At 48.5% G+C, this 24,751-nt stretch overlaps 2 protein-coding genes and 1 long non-coding RNA gene across 6 annotated transcripts in view; 2 read left to right on the top strand and 1 right to left on the bottom strand.

The window, feature by feature from the left end:
- MXI1 (MAX interactor 1, dimerization protein) overlaps positions 1-22,157 on the bottom strand; it is an 87,426-nt gene extending 65,269 nt beyond the window's left edge. Inside the window, exons 1-2 of one of the 3 annotated variants that reach the window (XM_082408469.1) lie at positions 21,322-22,157; positions 2,353-2,485 (exon numbers count right to left, since the gene is read on the bottom strand). In XM_082408469.1, the coding sequence (XP_082264595.1) occupies positions 2,353-2,485; positions 21,322-21,583 (395 nt within the window). In that variant the 5' untranslated portion in view covers positions 21,584-22,157. The other 2 variants (XM_082408470.1, XM_082408471.1) reach the window with 2 other exon arrangements.
- On the top strand, positions 4,786-21,439 carry LOC309636176 (uncharacterized protein). 2 transcript variants are annotated; one of them, XM_082408496.1, is made up of 5 exons: positions 4,786-9,393; positions 11,495-19,296; positions 19,783-19,928; positions 20,932-21,167; positions 21,350-21,439. In XM_082408496.1, the coding sequence occupies exons 2-4, from the start codon at positions 18,969-18,971 to the stop codon at positions 21,154-21,156; spliced, it is 699 nt and encodes a 232-aa protein (XP_082264622.1). In that variant the 5' UTR covers positions 4,786-9,393; positions 11,495-18,968; the 3' UTR covers positions 21,157-21,167; positions 21,350-21,439. The 2 variants fall into 2 exon arrangements, with proteins under 2 accessions (XP_082264622.1, XP_082264623.1); XM_082408497.1 differs by having other exon boundaries at positions 4,808-9,393; positions 20,932-21,163; positions 21,350-21,433.
- LOC309636210 lies at positions 21,663-24,259 on the top strand. The gene is made up of 2 exons (XR_014249305.1): positions 21,663-21,745; positions 23,746-24,259. It is a non-coding gene; the product is annotated as an uncharacterized lncRNA (long non-coding RNA).
- The last annotated feature ends 492 nt before the right edge of the window (positions 24,260-24,751 follow it).

Genomic DNA, 24,751 nt, shown 5'->3' with positions numbered 1-24,751 from the left:
ATAAAATCTTTATTAAATCCTGTAATAGGCTTAAAGTTAACAGGGAGTCTACAGTGCTCCCTTACAAATGAAACAACAACACTATCTCCCAAGTACCCCAGTATTAGAATTTGATCCCTGGTTCCCTACTCCATGAAGCAGAAATCTTAAATGGTAAGGAGAAATAATTTCTAGTGTTCCACTTTAACATACTAGTTCTCATCTAAAGGCCCCACCCTAAATCCCACACATGGGTCGACCTTGAGATAATATATCCTAAAATCTCTTTTTCTTTCTCTCTCTCTTTTTCTTTCTTTCTTACTATTTATATTCCCATGAAAAATTACTTTACTTAGTCTTAGGTGGTCCAATGTACACGTAATTATTTTCCCTTGGGTACTAAGAACAACATGGCATACGTGTAGTGTTATAAATTTTCTGACATGCTGTGCTAAAATACACAGTAATTAGCAATGTGGTCCCACACACAATAGTAGAATCCTGACAAGAACACTAGCATGAAAGAGAAACATCACTTAGTCAAAACCCCAAGCTAAGCAAAGTATAAGTCAACAGATGACAAAGACATTAATGACCTGTAACATAACTGGTAAAATCTAGAAATACACATCTTATTTATACCTCTATAATCCTTGAGTTGTTAGTAAAAATGTCACATTTGCAATGATGGGGTGGTGTACTGAATAACCAATATAGTAACTGATCTCTAAAACTGTCAATAAATCAGTGTCACAGAACTTCAGGGGAAGGCGGGACCTTGGTGAGTACATAGTTCATCCCTCAATTTACTATGATGACAGTAAAGGACAGAGAAAAAATGTAATGAGATCATATACTTGATTTCTAGAAAGTAGGAAACAATAAATACTTGCAGCATGGCAGAATCCACGTTTGGTTTCCTACCTGGTATTTCTCCCATGTCTCAAAGTTAAAAAAAAATTTTTTTTTTAACCTACACATGGATTGGAAAACTCATAAATTCCTGAATACAGGTTTTAGTTGACGATACCTTAACCAGAGAAACCGTGAGGGGCAAGAAAATTTATACGTACTTTTTGTTTAATGCTGCATATCATACTACGTATTTTCTTCCCAAACCTACCATACCACAACAAACCCTCTAGATCCACACATAAACATAAATACAGCATATTACACTTACGGCTAATTATTGTTATAATTTTTTAAATTGTTTAAAATACACAGAATAGTCTTAATGAAGAATAGAAGCCATAAAGGAAACACAGCTTTAAAGATAAGTCAGAGAAAGAAGAGTGAATCCTAGTGATGTGCCTCAGTAATCCAGAGTGCGAAGATCCAACATTTTGAGCTGTGTTATATATAGGAACCTCAAGTTTTCTGCATCAGTGAGTTAGAGCCCCTACTCCTGACCCCTCCCCAATCCACCTCCCCAGGTGTTATCCAATTTCCTGTCTGGAGCTCTCCAAAGTCTTCAGGCAAACTTAGTTACCCAGAGATTGCTCTGTGCCCCTCCAAAATGAATGCTTATATTCTCTAGACCAAACTCTGGAAAAAAAAGATCTCATTTAATTCCTTTTATCAATGGAAAAGGCAAGCATCTGTTGATTTTGACTTTCTTTTAAGACTGGACTTTTGAAAACTTCATATGAGATGAATCTTTAGAATTCACTGACCCTCTAGAACAAAAACACTGAAGAGAGAGCCACACACTACCAAAAATTTTCAAAAAAAATAGAAGTCAACTATGTCTGAGTACAGCCAAGTAAGCATTTTCTAAGTTTCTGTTTTGATTGAAGAATAAGCACCTTCTTTCTTTTCCATTTTCTTTTTTTTTTTTGCTTTAAAAGCTCCCAATTCAATCTTATCATCCTTAAAAAAAATAGACTGTGCCCACTAACTTCCTACTCTACCTAAATATTTTTATTCCTTTGACAAAACCCTTGATTCTGTTTTATATCCTGCCTGAGCTATTTTTGATTTTTAAAAATTTTTGGATCATCCAAGTTTAAAGCTGGCCCAAGATTGCATTTAGCATGTGGCTGCATGCATGGACACATGCTGCCAGGTCTCTGAACTTACTATCGCTCACAGTCACAGACATCTCCACTTAATAATCCCCAGCAAGAACTTCTTTGGTTGTCTTTCCAGATTCTATTTCTTCCCTTCTACACAAAGGTAGGTTATGATTCCGAGACTTTATCATTTTAAAAGGGCCAAATCCCGAGGGATGGTGGGAAAGGCACCCATTTGGCTGTTCAGTGTTGCTCTAGACTCGGTATTAGAGAACTGAGGTCAGTTGGGCCAGCACTTCTGCCTGAGTATGTGCTCCCTCCCTCCAGCTGCCCTTTCTAAACCTCCCCAGCTTGCTACCTGTTGGCAGTGCTGGTGTTGCTGCTCCCGCTGCTGTGTTTCTGTGCCCGGCTCAACCTCCGTGGGGGCTTTGAATGCTGCAGCCGGGGGCTCGGCATGGAGGGGAACGCTGAGGCGTAGCCATGTTCACACTCTAAAGAAATGGCAAGAAAAAAAGATATGATAAGAGGAATATACCCAAATTCAAGGATCTACAGATCTCAAGTCCTTGCAGTAACAGGTTGTTGAAAACAAGAGAATAAAAAGAGGTAAATTTTTTCCACTCTTTCTGGTTGGAAGATAAAATTCCCAGTCCTTGCCTGGTCATCAATCCTGTGACATTATATACAGACCCAACTCACCCCTGGAAGGTGTACCAACACCTCCTCTAAACCAAGGAACTTCTCCCTCCTCTCCAAAATCCTTTTCTCCAAGAATTCCTGACTCAAACACTCTCTTTTCTGAGACCAATTACCATTCACCTAAATTATTTCACTTGCCTCAAAATCCCTTTTCCTTTAACTATCCCCCTCCTAGAAGGTGTCTCTCTAAGCCCCACGTTTTTGCGTACTTCAAATAAATCAATCACCTAGTCTTAGGAGGACATTTTCTCTCAACACCACAATTTCCAGGGGCTGTACTCTTCATACCCCAATCTCTTTACAGCTCCCTTAGTCTCCATTCCTAAGGGGATCCCATCGCATCACACTTCAGATTCAAAGAGGTCCCTTGGCCACAAGTGTCTGCCCTCCGCCCTGCTCTTCAGCAGGCATTCCCTTTCTTGGCTCTCAGCCTTGTCTCCTCCACCCCTACCTGCACTGCTCCCAGCCCTTTCCTCCAGTTCTTTGCATCTTCTTGCCTCCCAGGTCCTCAGATCACCTCCACTCTCAACACCCTCCCTCCCTCTCCTCTGGTCCACCTCCACTCAGGGCAGCTCCCAGTTCCAGCCTGACCCCTCTCTCCGTCTCCCCCAGGTGACAGTCTCCTCTCCTTCATTAACATACACACACCCACATGTGCCCCCCGCACGCATGCACCAGTGGCACTCCTCCCCTCACATACCTGCTGCCTCATGCACCCCTCCACTCACATGCCCACCCTCTCTCACACGCACACCCACACACACGCACCCCCTCCTCACACACTCACCCCTCCTCACACACACACCCCTCCTCACACACGCACCCCCCTCCTCACACACTCACCCCTCCTCACACACGCACCCCCTCCTCACACACTCACCCCTCCTCACACACGCACCCCCTCCTCACACACTCACCCCTCTTCACACATACACCCCTCCTCACACACACACCCCTCCTCACACACGCACCCCCTCCTCACACACTCACCCCTCCTCACACATGCACCCACACACACACTCCCCCTCCTCACACACTCACCCCTCCTCACACACGCACCCCCTCCTCACACACTCACCCCTCCTCACACACTCACCCCTCCTCACACACTCACCCCTCCTCACACTCGCACCCTCCTTACACACGCACCCCCTCCTCACACACTCATCCCTCCTCACACTCGCACCCTCCTCACACACGCACCCCCCTCACACACTCACCCCTCCTCACACACGCACCCCCTCCTCACACTCACCCCTCCTCACACACGCACCCCCTCCTCACACACCCCTCCTCACACTCGCACCCTCCTCACACACGCACCCCCCTCACACGCACCCCCCTCACACACGCACCCCCCCTCACACACGCAACCCCTCCTCACACACGCACCCTCCTCACACACGCACCCCCTCCTCACACACACACACCCCTCCTCACACACTCACCCCTCCTCACACACGCACTCTCCTCACGCACCCCCTCCTCACACACACACACCCCTCCTCACACACTCACCCCTCCTCACACACGCACCCCCTCCTCACACACGCACCCCCTCCTCACACACGCACCCTCCTCACACACGCACCCCTCACCCGCCGCACCGCACTCCTTGCGCGGAGCTGGAGTGCGCGGGCTCAAGCGGTGGAGGAGGCGGCGGCGTCCAGCCGTTACCTCGGTCGCGGCGCTCCAAAAACTCGGCCGCCTCCAGCAGGCGCTGCACGTTGATCATCCGCACCTGCTCCATGGGCACCGCGGGCGGCGACAGGGGCCTCTCCGCGCTCCCTTCCCTGGCCGACAGGAGGCGCCTCATGCGGCTACAATCCGGCACCGCCCCGGGACATGTGCGGCGGCGGGCGGGCCAGCCCCGCCGCGGTTCCGCGCCCTCCCCACCGCTCCGCCGCCCCCGCGCCTCAGCAGACAGCCAGCGCGGGGTTTGTTTACCTCTCCGCGGGAGCACGGGGGAGGGGCGGGAGCAGTGCCGCGGCCCGCCCCCTCCCGCCCCTTCCTCTGCCTCCTGGGAAATGTAGTCCCGCCCCGCCCACTGCACGCCGGGAGTCGTAGTATGCACGCCGCTTCAATGCGCCTGCGCCTTGCCAAATTCCGCAATGGCCGCCGGGAGATGTAGTCCCGCTCGACTTCTACCTCCCAGATGCAAAGACTAAGAAGCTCTCTGGGCTTTGCTTCGCGGAGGGAAGGATTTGAGCGAACTGTGAGTCTACTCCCGGGGAGCCCTTTTCTCAATGACTTCCGGCGGGCGCCTAGGAGCTGAAGCATGCTTGATCCGCAGTGCCACGCTCCAGTTTTCTATCTACTACTACTTTCTCCTGTAACTTGTGTGCCTTGGTTGCCCCATGTGCAGAATAAATACTTGAAAAGCCAAAAATCCCTGTTCAGGAACAAGGGGTGATCCTCTCAGAGCCAGAGAGGACTCCCATAAGGCCCTTCTTCCACCTCAGTTTTCACAGAGAGGTAGTGTTTTGTGTTTTTTTTTAATCTTATTTTTTAAAACTCCTTTCACCTCCCTCAGGAGGGGAAAAGGCTAGAAAACCTCGAGATTTTAGAGACTAGAAAACCTCTCTGGTGCTGCAAGTGAGGGATATAATTCAGTGGTTTGGTGCTGGAGTCACATGAGGCTCAGTTCAAATTCTGACTCTGCTACTTAACACTAGTTGTGTGGACTCTTCAGGCCTCATTTTCCTCACATCTATATCAGGTATAATTACTCCATTTATCCAAACATTGAGGGCCTGCCATGTGTCAGGCACTGTACTAGACATAATGTGTACAGTAATGAGAGAAACAGAGATGGGCCTTGCTCTCAAGGAGTGTGTAGTCAGTAGGGCTAATTGTGAAGATTAAATAATCCCAGCACTTAGTACATGGCACTCAATAAATGGAAGCTATGATGATCATTTCCTCTCACGCTCTCCTCCACAGAGAAGGAACTGAAAGCAGAGGCTAAAGAGAGCAGGACCACATTAAAAGACTGCCAATGGCTGCCCTAACCACCACCGTCTTTCCAAGTCCTCAAAGTCTAGACCAGAGTTTCTCCACCTCAGCATTATTGATATTTTGGGCGAATAATTCCTAACTGGGGGTGGGGGTAGAGACCTGTGCATTGTGGGATATTCAGCAGCATCCCTGGCCTCTACCCACTAGATGCCAGTAGCACACCACCAACTCAGGTGTGACTACCAAAAATGTCTCCAGACATTGCCAAATGTCTCTTGGGGCAGAAAATCACCCCTGACTGAGAAGCTCTGGTCTAGGGCGAAGAAAGGCAAGAGGGTCATAACTGTTGAAAGCTCTAGGAGCAAGCTGGGAATTGCGTAAACATCCATAACTTTTCCCCACCCTGATTATTTTAACCTCCTGGTGGACATCCAGAATAACAGGAAGCTCTTGGTGAGGGGAGAACTTCCTGTGGTCATTCCAGTGGCTACTGCAGAAAATAACCATCTCAGAATGAAAACGTTACTCTCAAAAATGTCATGGGCTTCATGCTGCATTTTAATATGCTCTCCCTCCTTTTTTTTTCCAAAGTGAACAAGATTTCCAATGAGGTCAAAATCTGCAAAATTCTACCAGCCTTATTAAATATTACACTTGGCACCACATTTAAGAACCAAATAGATGTTCCATCAAATGCAGGGAGACCCAAAATGAGAGATGTTCACAAGCCACAGGAGATTTTTTTTGGTAAAAGCTTTGAAACAGGAACTGTACTTTTTCAGCTGTTGGCTAGGTCACTTCAGATCTGGGCTTTCCCATTGGGTGTTGGTAACAACCACCCTCCACATTCAACAAGGGACATGTTGGATGGGGAAGAATGGAATTATTTAAAAGAAAATACCTGTTCACTCAGAACATCTGTAAGTTGAGGGTAGAAATAAAAATAAGGTTGAAAGTTTCTAATAAAGTTGAAAGTTTCTACCACTTCAGATCACAAATTGCTAAGGGCTACCCCAGGAACTTAAAAGAGGTAGCTTTATAACAAATAAAAGTCTACCCAATGGGAGGTAAACCATGCGACATGCAATCAAGGAAAAAAGTACAAACTGAAAATACACATGTGTTCAAGATGGGTTTAAATCCATACATCATAAGCCCTAGCGGGCTATTAAGAGAAAGCAGGATGCTTGGAGCACATGCCTGGCCTTTCACAGTTGACCTCCAGATGAATTAACCAACCCTTCTTTTAAAGCCATGGCCAAGAGGGAGATGAGGAGATGGAAAGTAGTGCGAGAATCACCAAAAGGCCACCTGCATATGTTGAAGAAGAGAAAAGGTGATGGTGATGGTGGGCAGTGTTAAGAACCGGTTTCTGTACAGAAATATCCAGCCTCTTCTAACAGCAAATGACCGGCTCCGGCTGACTCCCAGAGTTCTTGTGTGGACATTGGCCACAAGGGCCTCCTACAGCACAAAGCCTGGGGCTCTAGCCTTGGGAGAGTGATGCTACCCACAAACCATCCCTCAGCACCAGCCCAGCCTGGGGAAGCCCAGAGGCAGCCATGGCCTTTCTTTTGCAGATGAATCCAATCTGCACTACAAATGGGGAAACTGAGGAAAAGCAAGGCTTCCAAAGTCTATGACAAAAGAATCTGGAATCTTACCCATAGTTTCTGGTTCTTCTGTCCTCTCCCTAAAGTATCTCACTCAGGGGAGTCTCTTTTGAAGACGGAAAAAGTCCTCCAGAGTCCCCCAGCCCTGTAACAAACAGCCTGGATGGGGACAGTCTGCCTTCTGGAAGAACACGGCAAAGCTCTCCATTCCTAGGGGTCCTCTCCCTGCACCGTTTACTCAATGTAAATTTTCAAATGATTTACTGCAGATCCATGAACAATGGAGAAGGCTGGTCTGCGTTACATCGTTTCTGCAGACAGGAAAGACGAATAGAGGGGAAGGGGCCACGAGGTTAAGGTTCAAGTCCGAAGTCACTGTCTTAGTGACACCTGGCGCTTAAGAGAACTTCCCTGAAACTGCAAAGTGTATACTGTGCAGGGCACTGTTTTCCGCAGTTATCTTCAAGGGTGGGGATCTTCAAATAATCAAGGTTGGGAACAGGGGAGGTAAGTCCTGAGCTCCTAAGTAAGAACCGTTAACAGTTATACATCTTCCCATTGCCCACCCCAAAATGACAACCGCAGCCTCCTCCTCGCCTCTCTCCTCGGAGCCCAGAAACGTGAGGAGCAGCAGAAAACCTTTTCTTCTGCCCAGTGAGTCAGCCTTGCCTAACTTCATGCGTAAGCTCTCCTCGAGTCAGCAGCGGCTCAGAGCTGCGGGTCTGTGTGCAGCCGAGATAAATTTGGGTCTAGAAGGGATGACGTAATGCTAAACCCGAGAGGTAGCTGCCGCCTCCCAGGGCTCCAGTCGCCAGGGCTGCCGGCTGACATCCCAACCACACGGAAAAGCACCACGACCCAGGTGCCTGAGCTGGGGATAAAGGGAAAGAAAGGACATGAGGGTGGAGGAAACAGCAGGGGGAGGCAGTGTTAATCTGAGATCGCTGAATCTGGAAGTTTGTTGTTTTTTAACTTTGGTTTTCTGGTGAGATCAGGCCACTGGCAGAAGCTCAAACAGCTGCACTTGACTTCCATCCTGGCTTATCTCTTGCCTCTTAGAAAAGGGCTTCTTACATTTTATTAAATGGCCCTTATAACAGCAGCCTGTTTCGGTGATTGTAATGGATGTGTTAATCTTTCGAACGTCCTCTTCCTTCTTTTTTGCATTAACTTGGATCCAAGAAGAAATCTGCATTGCAGGACTCAATTAATATGCACGTGCAAGACTCTTGCTTACCCCGGAGCACCCCACTTGGGGGTGCAACTGATAAGGTATGCAGGAGGATCTTGCTAGGGGCATGCCAAGTGAATGTTCCCCCGAATAACATTTCATGGTTTGTTTCGTAGAAGTTTGTATCATTAAGCTTATTCCTCAATCCAGCCTCCATTTTTCAGATGAAAATACTGAGGCTCAGAGAGGTATGGTAACTTACCAAGGTCACACAGTTATCTATTAAACTGATGGAGCAAGGGTTAGGACTCAGTCTTACAGACTCTCATCCTGTGCTCTTTACCCATCTCCATAATTCTTTTTCTAGTTGATTTGTGGTTTTAAAAATAAATAGGTAAATATGGGGTTTCCCTGGTGGCGCAGTGGTTAAGAATCCGCCTGCCAATGCAGGGAACACGGGTTCGATCCCTGGCCCGGGAAGATCCCACATGCCGTGGAGCAACTAAGTCCATGTGCCACAACTACTGAAGCCCGCGCGCCTAGAGCCCATGCTCTGCAACAAGAGAAGCCACGACAATGAGAATCCTGCACACTGCAACAAAGAGTATCCCCCACTAGCCGCAACTAGGGAAAGCCCGCGCACAGCAACGAAGACCCAACACAGCCAAAAAACAAAAACAAACAAATAAATAAAGTTATAAAAAATAAAATAAAATAAATAAAAAATAGATAAATAAAGTGGAATACATTTTCTGGTCTTTTAAATTTATGGAGACCCTCTCCTTTAAATATCTAGATCAAGTTACATTCCAAAGGGATCCAAAGCGTTTCCTGTTTCATCTTCTGTTCAAGGTTCATTCTTCCCTAAGGAAAGGGAAGAATCAACTCCTCTGCTGGTGATGACCACAAGCCATGGGCCCAACCTCGCTACATCACTTTAATTAAAAGACCAGCACAGGTAAATGATCTTTGTTGTATGGAAGTAGCTTCCTTCATTAGGAATGCCTCCCGAATACTTTTTTTCAAATGACATTTCATCATGTGTTGCTGTAGCCATGTATTATTCTCCTTTAATTTGTGGTTATAATCATTTATACTGATAGATTTTGTGACTTTCAGCCATCTCTGGCATATATCCTGGTCAGCCATTGTATGTTGTTCTTTAAAACTGCTCATTCCATGGGTTAATATTTTGTTTAGAATGTTTGCATCTCTATTCAAAAGCAAGAATGTACTGTAATTTTTTGTTGCACTTATCAGGTTTTGGATGCAATGACCTATTCTTTCAAAGTTAAATGCAACTTGATTTTAAAGCCTTAAAAAAATATATTACCAGAGGCCTTCCCCTGCTGCTAAGAGGATGCCCCACATTCTTGACACAGCCCTGGGTAACCCTCCCTCCCCTGCCAGGAGCCTGCCTACAGTTGCCCTGCCTCACCACCCCTTGGCATCACCACTCCCTTCCAAGCGGCAGAAACTTGTGGAGGTCACTCTTAGGGCCAGCCAGGCCCTGGACACTAAATCACACACCCGGCCCTGCTGCCTCGTGGCTGAGTTCTCAGCTTCAGGTGCACTATTTAGAATAAAACACCAGGCCTTTGCCTGGCCAAAGATGTCTGTGATCTCACCTTCACTTCTATTTCCGGCATTCTGATTCTAGGATTCTGGGATTCTCCAGAGATCCTAGAACATATGCCTCCACTTGCCTACTAGCTGCTACATAATGAGAGCCAACAATGTGCATGGTGCCACTTGTATAGTCAGTTCATTTAATCCTCTACACACCTCTGAGATTCCTGTTTCCCAGATGAAGCCCCAAAAGGTTAAGTGATTTGCCCAAGGTCACATAGGTAGCAAACGGATTCAAACCTAGATTTCCCAACTCTTAGACCCCACAGCATACGTCAGGGTATGTTCCGTCAGACAAGGTCAGACAAAATTGGTTAGGGCAATGGTCTCACCCAGGTGTAATACCATCCGCCTAGAAGGCTTCAGAAATGTGTAGGAGTGTCTTTCTTGAGTGTCACCATGACTGGGGAGTTCTACTGGCATTTAGTGAGTACGAACCAAGGATTTTAAATCCTGCTCAAGAAGAACCGTCTCATCAATAGCTCCCTTGTTGATAAACACTAGGTCAGAAGGTTAAAGGCAGAGAACTCATCATTTGTTCAACGAATCTTTCTTAATCCTCAATTACATGCTGGGCACTAACCTAGATGCTAAAGAGAACAATGAACAAAACTGCTTGTGGGGCTTCCCTGGCGGCGCAGTGGTTGAGAATCTGCCTGCCAGTGAAGGGGACACGGGTTCGAGCCCTGGTCTGGGAAGAGCCCACATGCCGCGGAGCAACTAGGCCTGTGAGCCACAACTACTGAGCCTGTGCGTCTGGAACCTGTGCTCCGCAACAAGAGAGGCCGCGATAGTGAGAGGCCCGCGCACCGCAATGAAGAGTGGCCCCCGCGCACCGCAATGAAGAGTGGCCCCCGCTCACCCAACTAGAGAAAGCCCTCGCACAGAAACGAAGACCCAACACAGCTAAAAATAAATAAATAAATAAATAAATAAATTTATTAAAACAAAAAACAAAAACCAAAAACTGCTTGTGGTCTTTGTCCTCAAGGTGCTTGTATTCTAGCCTGATAGACAGATGATAAGCAAGTAAAATCATTGTAAACTGTGATAAGTAGGATAAGGGATAAATAATAAATGAGATGGGGGGGTAGCTTTAGGTGGGTAGAGGGATTAGGGCAATCACAAGGACTGTCTAGGCCAGCTTCTCAAGCTTTAATGAGCACACAGATCACCTGGGAATCATGCTAAAATGGAGATTTGGATTCAGCAGCTCTGGGGTGGGACCTGGGAGTCCCATTTCTGACAAGGTCCCAGGAGACACCAGGGCTACCCATCTTCAGACCACACTCACGTTAAACAGTAAGGGTGACGGCCATGCAGGGAAGATGGATTTTATTCTAAGTGAGATAGGAAGGAAACTATTGAAGGGCTTTAACCAAATAAATGACATGAACCCAGTTATATCTAAGATCACTCTTGTTTCCTAGATCTCGATGGAGGAGAGGAAGAGGTTGGACCTACGCCGTTTGACCGGAACCAGCTGGCCCACACTGGCAAGGTGGCAGCCAGGGCCTAAAGCTCAACTGTGCAGCTCACACTTGCCAAGCACGGGCCAGACCAGTTGCCCTACAAGCTCAAGTGCCTTCTGGAAACCTGGTAGAGCCTGACAGGGTGTGGATTCACACCCTTGACATTGTAGCACCCAGAGTGTCAGGAGCCCTACTGGTTGGGTGAGTTCCCCAGGGGGTGCTGGGCAAGGTGGTACTGCAAGAGCAAGTGGCAACACCCTAGACCATTGCCTTCCAGAAAAAAGGGCCCTATCTGGCTTCAGTGTCAATGCCTAAAGAGTCCCGGAAGGTTTTGGCTGCCCTCTCTCTGCCCTAGGATGAGTGGGAAGTAAAGGAAGTCGCTCCAGGGAGGCATTCCCAAGGGGACCCTCAGCCTGAACCTCAAACATTCCAGATTCCATTTCTTGCCTCTTGCTCTCTGACACTTCTCTCAGAGTTCTGAAGTCTCCTAGGAAGAAAGAAAAACCTGGTTTTGAGTCTCAGCTCCACTCTTTGTTAGCAGGTGGCCTTGGGAAAGTTAGTTAGCCTTGCTAAGGCTAAGGCTTTCCTCATCTATAAAATGAGGATAATGATAGCACCCTCCTGTTGGATGATTGTTAGGATTTAATATAAAGCACTTAGCATTGTGCTGGCACGTAGTAACTGCTCAGTAAAAGGGCACCATTATCACTATTTCTTTGGAAAACAGAGACAACATTGTATTTGTCAGCAGCCTCCTTGGGGACAGGCTATCAGACTCGCAGGAGACAGGCAAGTATTATTTACTGTTCTCTATTTCTCTGTCACTTGCACTGGAATATAGAACTAGAACTGGAGACCACACATACTGCACTTTGGAAGCAACAAGCACAGTGCTTGGCTCCTCACAGGTGTTAGAAATTTTACAGCTGGTGGAAAAAAGGAAAGAAAGTTGCATGCAAGGTACTCAGAGTCTTGGGAGTCAAGAAATATGGTAGAGATGGTCAGGTGTAGTGGAGGTAAGAGGGAGATAACACAGGGACATCATAATGAAGTTCTGGGCCCCTGTAGAAATAAAAACAAAGGCCACATGCGCTTACACTCGCCACCCATGGCCAAAAAGAGAGCAGCCCTGGGCACGCCCTCCATTTTAATACAACAGTATTAAAACAGTCCCGAATCATCTTTATTCAAGTATCCTTGCTAATGGCAATAAAGACACAGGGTAAAATATCTCTAATAGCAGGTAATCCAAATCCCCTTTTATTAGCTTTAAACTTCCCAATCTTTCTCTCCCTCAGGACACTGTGTTTATCTTTCTAATTTTGCTGTGTTTAAATTTCCTTAGCAGACACTGGAGTTGGATATTAGAGGTATGAGGCCAAGGGCATGTTGTATGGGAGAGCAGGCTTGGTAGGAGCACTGCTATGGACAATCCTCCAAGTGCAGAGTGCCCTAGTCTGTAAAGAACTAGGAGTGGAATGTGCTTATTTACAAGGTTGCTTACACAGTACTTGATTTCCTAAGCTCAGGCAGCTTAAAAAAAAAAAAAAAAAAAGAGTCAGATCTGTAAATATTACAAGGATAAACACAAAACACAAAGGATTTTAAACACCAGGCTGGGGGGTGGCAGGGTGCATGCAGGGAGGGGAGGGACTATTCCTTATTTTGGAAGCCCGGCATAAATTTTTGTTCTATCTGTAATGATGGCTAGAACCAAAGACACAAAGCCCAAGTCAGATGCAGTCCCACACTGTTGGGGTTTACTTTAAGACAACTGAATTTCTAAAATCTGGCACTGCAATAGAGTATAACTCCATGATGGCAGGAAACTGTACTTCCAGGTCCTAGCACAGAGCCTGACATAAAGCAGTGTGTACCCCTTAAGTACCAGTTTGATGGATGGATGAATGAACAAACTCACAGAACACATTTAGGGAGAATTCCTGGCATGCAATATAATTCCACATTTTATAAAATTATTTGCCACAGGGGCCTTTTAAAGAAAGGTTCTCTAACCTAAATTTTTAAAAAAGAGATCCTATTTACATATATTTCCTGGAGATGTATTGCTCAAAACAAGGGTCACCTGAACTTTCAAAATATTTCACAAGCAAGGGGCCCTGTACAGCATTCTGCCAAGATGAGGAAGCAAAGAAGGAACCTCCAGCTGCGGAGGATAGTGGCAAACGCCCATTCGTTTTGGCCGGAGAGATCAAGTCAGCTGCTGACAGCTTTAAGACCTCCAGCCAGGCCACTCAGGGACAACAGTATCGAGAAAATTACTTCCCTTTAGTTTAGCAGAAGAGCCAGAGAGCAGGTGTCTCTCCCTGCGGAATTGAAGCTTCTCTCCAGTGTCAGCCAGAGCTCCACCCTCCACCCCCAGAAGGAGGCCCCTCCAGGAAGACTTGAATTCCTCCTCCTCAGTTAAGGCTGGGTAGCCATCCTGTCACTGTCATCGCCTTCCGGCTCCACCCACTCCCCCCACCCTAAATGTAAAAGGAAATATTTCTTCTAAATGGTGAATTCAAATTAGCTCAATTTTGAGAGACTATTGAGAATGTTGCAATGACCTTTGCAATAACCGGACACACCCTGGGATCAGTAAACCAGGGTTGAGAATTGCTGACTTTATGAGCACCTGACTTATAAAACAAAAGCCCGGTTTGGGGCTCTGCCTGGGACCCATTCTCACGTCAGGCGGGAGGGAACACAGCCCAGAAGGACCTGGTTCTGCCTCTCCTGTGTCATCTTGGGTAAGCCACTGGCCCTCTCTGGGCCTCGGCCTCCCTGTCTGTATAGTGAGGATGATGGCTGCTCTGTGACCTCTGGGGCTCCTTCTGGCCCTGATGCTCCATCTTACCACCTGCCTCCTTTAAAAGCAAAACCCAAAAGGGAGTGGAAGGCGGAATGGGAAAGGGCAGAGAACTGGTTCAGAAGGCCAGGCTACCATAAACCTTCCCCCGTTTCTTCCTGCTGAAAATGCCTTTATTCATTCTGCAGGAAGATTCCCATTTTTTGCTGGGTTATTGATTTTTATACTTCTTTTTCTTTCTCTCTCTTTTTTTAACTCAAAAGCCACAAAACCACAAGTCACCTCCCCAAAACGGGTCATTTGGAAGCCAGTGCTATCGGGGGTTAGGTGTGTCAGGCCTGGCATACTGGTGGTATCTAAGTGAAGACCAGGCCAGGGCAACCATGGGCTTCTCCTCCAGAAACCCAGTTTAAATCAATATTTATCCAACTGTATTTATAGAAAGTGGTGGTGGTAGGGAAGAGGGGGTGGGGTAGGGAGGCAGGGGCATCTAAAACAGAACAAGCCACAATGACTGATGCAAATCTTTGTGGCCAATTCATTTCTGCAGGGCCAGGCTTTTTTTAAAAGGCAAAAGACCCAGCTTTTGGTGAACCTGCTGTTGGCCCTAGTACCATAGCAACAGCCCCAAGTCCTCTAATATGTCCAGAGGACAGACTTGGGAAAGGCAGTAGGAGGTGGGTAGTGTTTCCTAGGAGCCTAAACTTGAGTTAGGGCCAGCAGAGTTGAACAACTCTGAAAAACAAAAACAATCTCTCTGGTTGGCTCTTCTGTCTCCAGCTTCACTTCTAAACCTTTTCTAAGCAGAGTGTGTGCAGGAAGACCCTGGACAATCAACAGGGTGTTACAAACACCCGCTCTGCTTCAGATTATTGGGCGACCTTGAGCCAGTCATTTCACCTCTCTGGACTTCATTCCTTGGCTGGAAAATGCATACACGTATATATGGTTAAAACTGTAGGCTCAGTCGAATCAGAGGCCTAGGTTCAAAACTCAGCTCTGCCATTATTAACCCCGTGACCTTTGGGCAAGTTACTCAGCTCCCTGTTCCTTGGTTACCCCCTCTGTAAAATGGGGGTAATAGAAGTGCATATGCCGTGGGGTTGTTGTGAAGATTGGAGGAGATAACGCATGTTTAGCCCCATTCTTTACCAAGTATAGTCAGTGCTCGATAAATAGTTGCCAGTGTTGACATTATACAATGCAATTAGTTGCTGCTGCCACCGCATGCTGGCACCCTCTTCATTTCCTTCCGTTCTACCCCCAGGCTTCTGCCAGCCATCCTCAGATGAAAACCCCCATTTCTAGGTGCATCAGTGGGAGAGTGTTTTGGTCAGAGAGGGCAGGTAGGTGAGCAGCTGTTGTTTTGCCTTGGATCTGATAGAGCTTCCCCCCACCCCCACCACATCCCAAACCAGAAATGGCTCAATTCAGCTTCTCTAACTTCCCATGGTCCGGATGCTTTTCCTGGGTCCCCTCCACAGGTTACTCAGTCCCTGGGAGCTCTGGGACTCTGAAAGCCACAACAGTATCCTCAAAAGTCTATTTCTGGCATTCACCTATGGGCAGAGATAATATTTAAAACTGGAAAAAAAGTTGAATCTGAGGAACATAATTTAGGATGCAGAGGAAACAGAAGCCTGATTTAATAATGCTCTTTACATAACTCCACCAAAAACAAGTACATCACTCCACTCCCATCATAAATCAATCCATGGAGTTTTCAGAAAAAAAAGCAATTGCACATAGTACATGCTCAATACATATTTGTGGAATGAATGAATGAATGAATCGTAAGATGCCTTCTGTACAGAAATGTGACCTAGGTGAACATTAGTTGCCACCAAAGCCCTCAATTTTAGCATAAGTTGCACTGGTTTCCTGCTCTCTAAACCAATAACTGATCCGTCTGTAGGGTCACAGCTGATGTAGTTTCAGCTCTCTAGGCCTGACCTACCATCTCCTTATAAGCCCTGGTCTTTACAGCCCAAGGGCATTCTGCATTGATAATGGGAGACATCCTCCCTTCTTGGAAGAGATCAGTATTTCTAATTCTTCTCCAAGTCTTCAGAAAGTCTGTCATGTGTCCCCTGGCCTTCAAACCTGATCACTGTGCCATAGCCAGTAAATGACAAATCCAACCAATCAAAGGCTGTATACTGTCTACCGTATGCCCAGTGTTATGCAATGGTGACATATACTGAAATACTGTAAGTGATCTTTTCCCTTAAGATGCTAATCTTCTCCCTGTGAGGATAAAGCTAATGCACAGCAAGCAAGTAGAGAATTGCTGATTATCAAGGCTCAAAGAAGTGACTATTTATTGAGCACCTACTATATTCCAGGTACTTTAAAAGGAGCACCTCAGTTAGTTGTTCAGCAATGGCAGGAGGCCGATGCTATTGTTATCCTTGTTTTACAAAAAAGAAATGAAACCTCAGAAAGGTTAGGTAACTTGTGCCCAAGGTCACACAGACAGTAAGCAGTGAAGGGGGAATTTGGGCCCTGCTCTGGGTGACTGTAAAGCTTTTGTTCTCTCAACAACCCTGACTTAAGGAATATCCAGGGGAGGTTTCCTGGAGGAGGTGGGAACTGACCTAGGCCTTGAAGGGTAGGTAAGACACAGATAACCCCAGGGGAGTAAGAGAATGAGGGCATTTTAGACAGAGAGAAGAGTCTAAGTGAAGCACAGAGGCATGACTGTAAAGCCTGCTTGCTGGTGGACCTGCTGGACGGGAGCAGAGATTAAGTCAGGAAGGCAGGGTAGGGCCAAATGACACCACACAGCAGCAGCTTACTCTATCAGAGGGAAGAGGCTGCTCTTGGGCCTGTCCATGCCCTTAGGAAAGCACCTCACCCTCAAACCCAGGTAATACACTCCAGAGAACCACCCATGGCTTCTACTCCCATTTAATCATGCTTTTCTATCTTAAGCATTGCCCCAAAGCCACCTTCCCTACAGACTGGGAAGCCCATTTCTGTCCTGTAGACCTTACGGGTTATAGTAACTTCCACTTGCCTGCTGAACAACTTTTATGCACAGAACACCCTTTTGTGAATTTCTTTCTTATTCCCTTTCATTTTTAACCTTTTCTAAAACAGGAAGTACATATTTTTTCCACTAATCAGTCAGTCCTAAATTGCTATCCCTCCACTGGACCCCAAATGGATATGGGTGATATATCACAGGTTATTTATGTATAATTTCTGAATTTGTGATAACAGGGTCACAGTATCCATGATTAATATTTCTGGAGGCCTATAATTTGAGATTCTCAGGGATTCACATCAGTTGGAACTTTGGGAGAATGTACCAGCATATCCTAAGCAATCCTTGCCTTGCACAGAGCAGTCAATACTGAGTGACTTAATTTGAACACCCCAAGAAAACTCATTATATATACTGAGAATAATTCAGTACTGTGTACACTCAGCTCTGCTAGTACGGAAACCTCAAAGAAGCCATGAAAAGCAGTTCTGGTGACAACGGAAAATAAGGCAAGCTCCTGCCAAGTAAATACTTTGCAAACGGTAAAAGAGGAACGTGTAAACTCGTGACCAGGGCCTATCGGTGCGTTTCGAGGATGTCTCACAGAACCCGAAATGGAGAATTGAGGCTCAACACCCGGGTGAAGAGCGTCCCTTTAAGAAGGGATTGTACCAGCTGGCCACACTAGAGCTCCCCGTGATTTTCTGGCTTGCCTCCTGGCTCCACCCCCCAGTCTCTGGCCTCAGCAACTCGTGACGTCAGAGGAAGCTGAAGCTGCCGATTGGCTGAGGGACGCTGCTAGGTCAAGTCCAGTCAGAGGAAAGAAGTTTGTCTCCATGTGGAAACCATGTGTCTCTAGCTGGGAGGGGGAAGAGGAGGAGGCGGAGAAACTGAGATCAAGTGATTACAGGAGAACTGGCTGAAATGAAAGCGGGGAGGTTGTGCACCTGAGCCGGCCAGTAATGCCCTTTGCAGTAGTGACCTAAGAAAACAAGGAAACAAACAAAAAGACCTTGCCCAACTAACAAAACTTGAGCCCCCCCAATCATAAAAATAATTAAAAAGCTAGGGTCCTTGCTTCCTTCCAAAAACCAGGGACCTGAGAAACGCTGGAATCCTATCGGAACGCCTAGATTCCCCTCCCTCCCCCCACGACCGAATGATGTAAGCGTTTCGGAAAGCGGGGCTCTGAAGCAAAACAAGTCCTGCGCGCGCGGAGGGACCCTCAGTGCCCGAATCCGACGCACGCACGACCCGCCCCCCGACTCGCGTTATTGCTGTGCACACGCGGACCGCCGTGACGCGCGGGCATTGTGTGCAGCGAGCAGAAAACAACGGCGAGCGCCGCCAGCGCGAAGAAGCACCCCCAATAAAATGAGGCAGATGTAGGGCCCGCTGTTTTCCGTACCAGGAGACCGAGACTGGGCGGGAGGTGGGGCGAGAGTGGGGAAAATAAAGTGGCCTCCGTGGGCCGCTCCAATTTTAAGGGGAGATAATAGAGGGCCCTGCGGATGGTCGCCCCATAGTTTGCTGGAGGTCACCCTCGCCTGCGTGAGCTGTTGGGGAGGGGGCGAGAGCCTAGAGCGGAGTTCCCGCTCTCGGGGAAATCTGGGGGCCGCTGGCATCACGTCATGCTGAGCCAAACAGCGGCTGCGAAAAGAGGCAAGAGAGCTAAAAATACTCCCGCGGGGAGCCGGCCGAAGGAGGGGGGCAGCGGGGCCGAGGGGCTGATTACGCACACGAAGTTGACTTCGATTGGGGCGCCCAGGTTCCCGAGCCCCTCTCGGGGTCTTGCAGCGCGGACGCCTCGGGAAAGGGACCAGGAGGAAGCCCCTTGGCTTCCACAGTCTCAGGAGCCTGGCTCCGCTGCCGCTGGCCCGCCCGGTGCGGGGCAGCCCGGCCCAGCGCGCCCGGCCCTCTGCTTACGTGACTGGTGGCCACGCCAGAGCCCCGGCACCGGTAAACAAGGAGGTGGCGGCGGCCGAGGCGGCCGGGGGAGCGAGGGTGGGGGCGGCGAGGTGGGGAGCAGAGGTCTCCGATTGTCTGCGAGTGCGAGGGGCGGAGGGCGAGGGATGCGGTGGAAGCTCCAGCAGCCTGTTTAGTACACCCTTCTGTAGAGGGGGGCGGAGGGGGCCAACCAGGTTTGCCACACACTGCCAAGGTGCCCTCTTTGGGTGCACCCCCGGCCAGAGCCGACGCCACGGGACAGACTCAGGGGAACAGGGCACCCGGGCGGGGGATAGCGTAAGAAATCACGCCCCTCCCCCCTCCAACAAAAGCGAACACACCAAACAAAACCACGTCTTCCCCCACCTCCCCACCAGCTCTGGCTTTTCAGAAACTACCCTACTGACGAATGCACACTGCCCCCCCCCCCGCAAAACCCCGTGAATAATCGCAAACATTCAGCTACACGGCCGACGATGCGCCTTTCTCGCAACCCAGGCACTCTGAGAAAACAGGAGAGAAGAAAAGAACGCACTACCGACCACGCTACAAAAATCCTTGTTTTTGCCTTAAGCTACTGCACGATTTCGCTGCCATCACACGGTTACTTTAACCCCGAAGGCCTGGGGTGTCGGTCAGATAAGGTGTTTTTGTGTTTGAGGGTTGTTGTTGTGTTTGGGGGAGGGGGGAGTAGGTTGCAAGATCTGACACGTTGCAATCGGACCCTTTCTTTCTTTCTTTCTTTCTTTCTTTCTTTCTTTCTTTCTTTCTTTCTTCCTTTCTTTCTTTCTCTCTCTCTCTCCTCCTCTCTCTCTCTCATCTCATTGATCTTCCTACTTGTTCGGACAGATAAAACAGCCTGCTTTTCTCTACTCTGTCGGTCTATATTCCTCGGCCCCTTCCCCCTTCTCGCAGCTATTATTTGTGAGGACCTTGCTGGAAACGCCGCACACGCGTGCCCCCGTTAACGGTGCTGAGCGACTGCCTGGGGAGGATGGGGGGACCCAGTTGGCAGAGGCAAAAATGAAACAAACAAATACAAAAAGGAGGCCAGGCCGGGGTGGGGCTCCCAGCACCCCCCCCAAAACATCGCTCTCCACCTGAATCTGGGGTGGGGGGGGGAACAGTAGAAATCCACGAGGAAGGCATTTGCCTTCCTCGCCCAGCGCGCTCACTCGGGAGCCGTATCCCGGAAAATAAAAAAACCAAACATAACAGCCTACACCTTCTTCCATAACTATTGTTTCCTGCGAGATCCCAAAGTTTCCTTCTGGCTGCGTCCCCCTCGCCAAGTTTCCCGGGCGCAGGACGGCGGGTCCGGGGCGAGCTGCTGGCGGTGCTTGGCTTTGCCGGCCTGTTTCTTTGGGGGGTGGGGGGGGCGGTGAGGAAACCACAGGGCACCAGAGGCGCAGGAGGACTGTATCCGTGGACGCGATGGCCTGAGCCCAGCCTTGCTGCGAGAGGAGAGGAAAAAGCAAAGTAGACAGGAGGGAGAAACAGAGCCGAGCCAGCCCGAGCCCACGCCGCGGAGGGCTGTTTGGTTGTTGGTGTTACCGTTGTCGTGTGTGTCTGTGTGTTTTCTTTCTGGAACCGCTGAGCTCTGCCTACAGTTTCCAACTTTCGGCTTCTAATCCCCACCCCACCCAGGAACGAGCGACAGAAAAACAACACTTGTCTGCCCGAGAAGACTCCGGAAAAAAAAAAAAGGAAGAAAGGCGACCTCGAAGAGATGAGCTCTCGGCTCAGTTGTCAGCAAACAACAACACTCCCCCGCTCCTCGGCCCAGCGGTCCTGCCAGCCTCTGGGAGACGGACAGACGGACGCACCGACAGGCCCCCCCCTTCCCCCCGCTCGTCTTTGTTACATCTTTAGCAGCTTTGTGCGTGCGTGTCCTTTCTCCGGTGTCATCGGCTTTACTGCCGAGGGCTGGATGTGTGTGTGTTGGGGGAGGGGGGTCAAGCAGGCGACAGGGGTCGCCCAAATGGGCGAGGAAGAAAGAGCCGGGCGCCGAGGAGGAGCCAGCGCCCCCAAACTTACTTTTGTTTTCTTTCTCGATCTGCTCCAGGTAGCTGGCGGCCTCGAGCAGAATCTGCACGTTCTGCAGAAAAGTGTTGATGTGCTTCTCCATCGAGTTCTCGCTGGTGTTGAAAATGTCCGAGAAGGGGCACCTGAGCTTGGCCCCCGCGAGCTCCTCTGGCTGGGCCGGGGGCTGGGGCGCGGTCACGGCCGGGGGCGCGGCGGGGGCCAGCCCCGCACCCTCGCAGCGCGCCTCCTTGCGCGGCCGTCCGCGTTTGCCCATGGAGGAACCGGGGTCCGCCGAGCTCGTCCTGTTTTGGGGCTGCGCGGCCCGGCCGAGCTCCGGGCCCCAGGGGAGAACTGGCTGGCTGGAGCGAAGAAGGCGCCGAGGCGAGGAGGCGACCTGACTTCCCGAGCCTCGCTGCGTGCAGTTGTGTGTCTGAGTGTGAGTGTGTGTCCGTCTCGCAGTGGGTCTGTGTGTATGGGAGATTGAATGAACCTACAGGACAGACGGAGGCGCTCTGGCGCCTGGGTCCTAGTGCGAGCCGGTCGCCATCGGACCGGTCAAAATAAAAGGTGGAGGCAAGCGAGGCAGGGACCGCCCCCTGCCCGTCCCCGCACACTTCTCCGACTCTCCCCAAATCTTACCACATTGTAGAGCGTAGGATTTAAACACGAATGGAAAAAAATACTCGAAGGCTCTGAGCGCACCGGCATAAAAACAAACTACTAAGCTATTTTTTTCTTCACATAAAAGTAATAGCAATGCCTGGCACATAGTAGGTTTCCAACAAATGGTAGCTGCTATGACTTAAAAAGTAAAAGCCCAATCCAAAATATCGTCATATATGACCTCAAGTTCTCTTCCCCCAATGCACGCACACTCACTCACTCACTCACAGACGCATGGGCATCTGCCTTCACGGGGCCAAATGAAATCCCCAGGCCACCAAATCCCAGTTACAGATTTACTCACTCTTTCCTTCTCCCTTCGAATGCAAAGTTATTTTCCAGGAAGAGGGAGGAGGTGTAAGCATCTCTCCCCACACTCCTCTTCCCAGCCATAGTCCAGCTGTGCAAAGCTCACAGTAGGGTGCCTCCACACCTGGCTCTCTTTTATTTGACAGAAAGGCAGAAGTGGCAGCCCAGGAACCTCCCACCCCTACCCCAGCTGAATTCCACCTTTTGGTTCTGAAGACCCCTGCCCCAGTTGACATTGTTTCAGTGCTACTGCAGACCCAGTGAGAGTCTGCAGGAACCGTGGATGGTCTCCAGGCCCGGGAAGGATGGTGGGAGTCAGGGCCCTTTGGGAGTGCCATAGAGAAGGATTCAAGTCCCAGTTCTGCTGCATACAGACTGCATGTGTGCCTGGGCGAGTCCTATAACTGCCCTTGGCCTCAGTTTCCCCATCCACGAAACCTCTGATAAGATTCGTGTGCTGATTAAATTATATCTGCACTTAGTACACTGCCTGGCCCATAGTAAGATCTTTTGCTTCCAGTATAGACCCAGACAAGAGCCTGAGTCCCCTACCTGCAGCTAAGGGGGGAAATAAGTTGCAGGAAACAAGACTCTTCTGCACTTTGTTGGAAAACATATCTGCAATAAGCCCACCTAAATATTGTCAACTTGCGAGGTCACCTGGAGTTTTCCTCCAGGGAAACCGTTTACCTAGAAGACACAGTGAACGCTGGCCCCTGGAGCTGTGCAACCCAGCCACCCTGCTTAGAGTCAGCTTCACACACATTTGTCAGGAAGACTTTTCCTGGAAATGGAAACTTTTTGAAAAAATGAAAGTACATTTCTTTGTAAAAACACTCACTATGTAAAACAGAATACACACACCCTCACCAAAGCCTTGTGTATTTGTAGTCTATAATAACCTGCTGCTGATATGACAGGAACAATCAGTATTTGGCATTTTAAAGCCAATAGATTCACATTTGGGATCATAATATAATCATACTACACATACTCTGCTCATTTTCCGTCTTGATTGATCTCTGCATCCTTTGGCTAGGGTAGAGGAGAAGCTCCTAAAAGCTGTGAGGTAAATTACTTCCATCATCAGAACAATTACTATTTGTTCTATTGGAACCACAATCTGAGTTACTCATGCTTAAAAGTCTATAAACGTCTAAGGACTTTAGGAAGTACAAACAAGTTTCAAACAAGTTTTTTCCAATGCCATTTTGCAAAAACTGCTCTCCCTTGCCCTAGATGAAAGATGATAGTGAGATGACGAACCACCTAAGCCCGGAGAAAACCTTGGTCTCTCTTTAATTCCCCAGTGGAGGCATGGGCCAAATGTGCACATATGCAGTATTCTGACCTGCATGTATGTATATACACACGCACCAAGATAGGCACACCCCACACATGAGTGCCAGGGTGGAGGTAGGGTGTTTTGTCATTATTAATTTATCCCTGTTTCATCTCTCATAGGTCTGCAAGCTTCAGAAAGACCAGTGGGAATCTTCAAGCTGGGCCACGGATCTGACCAAAGCCAAAACAAACAATGGCTTGAAGAAAATCTACAAAAAAGTGCTGATTTGCACTATTCCCACAGTCAGCCACAGCCCCCGCCATCATTCCCATGGAAAACACCACTGCTGGTGCCAAATCAAGTCTTCCCACCCCCCATCATAGGGGCATTGTTTTTTGTTATTATGTGACTTCTTAGTATCAGACAATGGCACCACAAGAGACACATTGGAAGCAGGAGAAATGCCTTTTTGTTTCACAAAGTCTATGCTATTGTGCCCCAGAGTGTCACATACAGTATAGTTGCATATATTCATTTTGGTAACGTGTCTGTGGAACGATGAATGTGCTAAAGCTCAAAGGTCCTTCCTTATTTTTTTCAGAGTCCACCAAGTGTTAAATCATGTTAGCATCCCTCCTCCCTCACCAACCCCCAATTAACAGATTTCTCTAATAAAGCTGGCCCCAACAGAAAGGGTGGTGTTTCAGAAGTTATATCCTGGGACAGGCATCCAGGATGCTGGGTTACAAGCGCAGCTCCATTCTTGATTACCTTTGCTTCCCAGGAGGAGCCATTCAAACCCTCTGCACCTCTTTCTCTGGGGCTTTGACTCCATAAATAAACAGGTCTCTTTGGAAACTTGCTGAGAATTTCTGCAGAGAACAGGTAGGGGATGAGAAGGCAACCAGCCTGATAAGAACATGTGAACTCTATGAAAGGAAAGCAGTGAATTTTTGCAGTGCCTGACCAGGCCAGCCATGATGCTCCCAAGGGCCCTAGATGTCTTGGGTGCCCACTCAGTCTGGTCTCGTTTTCTCAACCTTCTGTTTCTTTATTTGGCCTGTTTGCCTGTTTGGTAATATTTTTCCATCAGTCTTGTTTCCATATTAAAGCAAAATCACTCTTTCTTCTTTTTGCCCCTCCTTTCCCCCAGACTACACTACACTCTTACATCAAAGGAGTTGT

This window comes from Balaenoptera borealis (genome assembly GCF_965194805.1).
Source record: "Balaenoptera borealis genome assembly, chromosome: 10".
NCBI lineage: Eukaryota > Metazoa > Chordata > Mammalia > Artiodactyla > Balaenopteridae > Balaenoptera > Balaenoptera borealis.
Note: the sequence above shows the minus strand (reverse complement) of the source record. Positions and strands in the feature narration are given on the sequence as shown.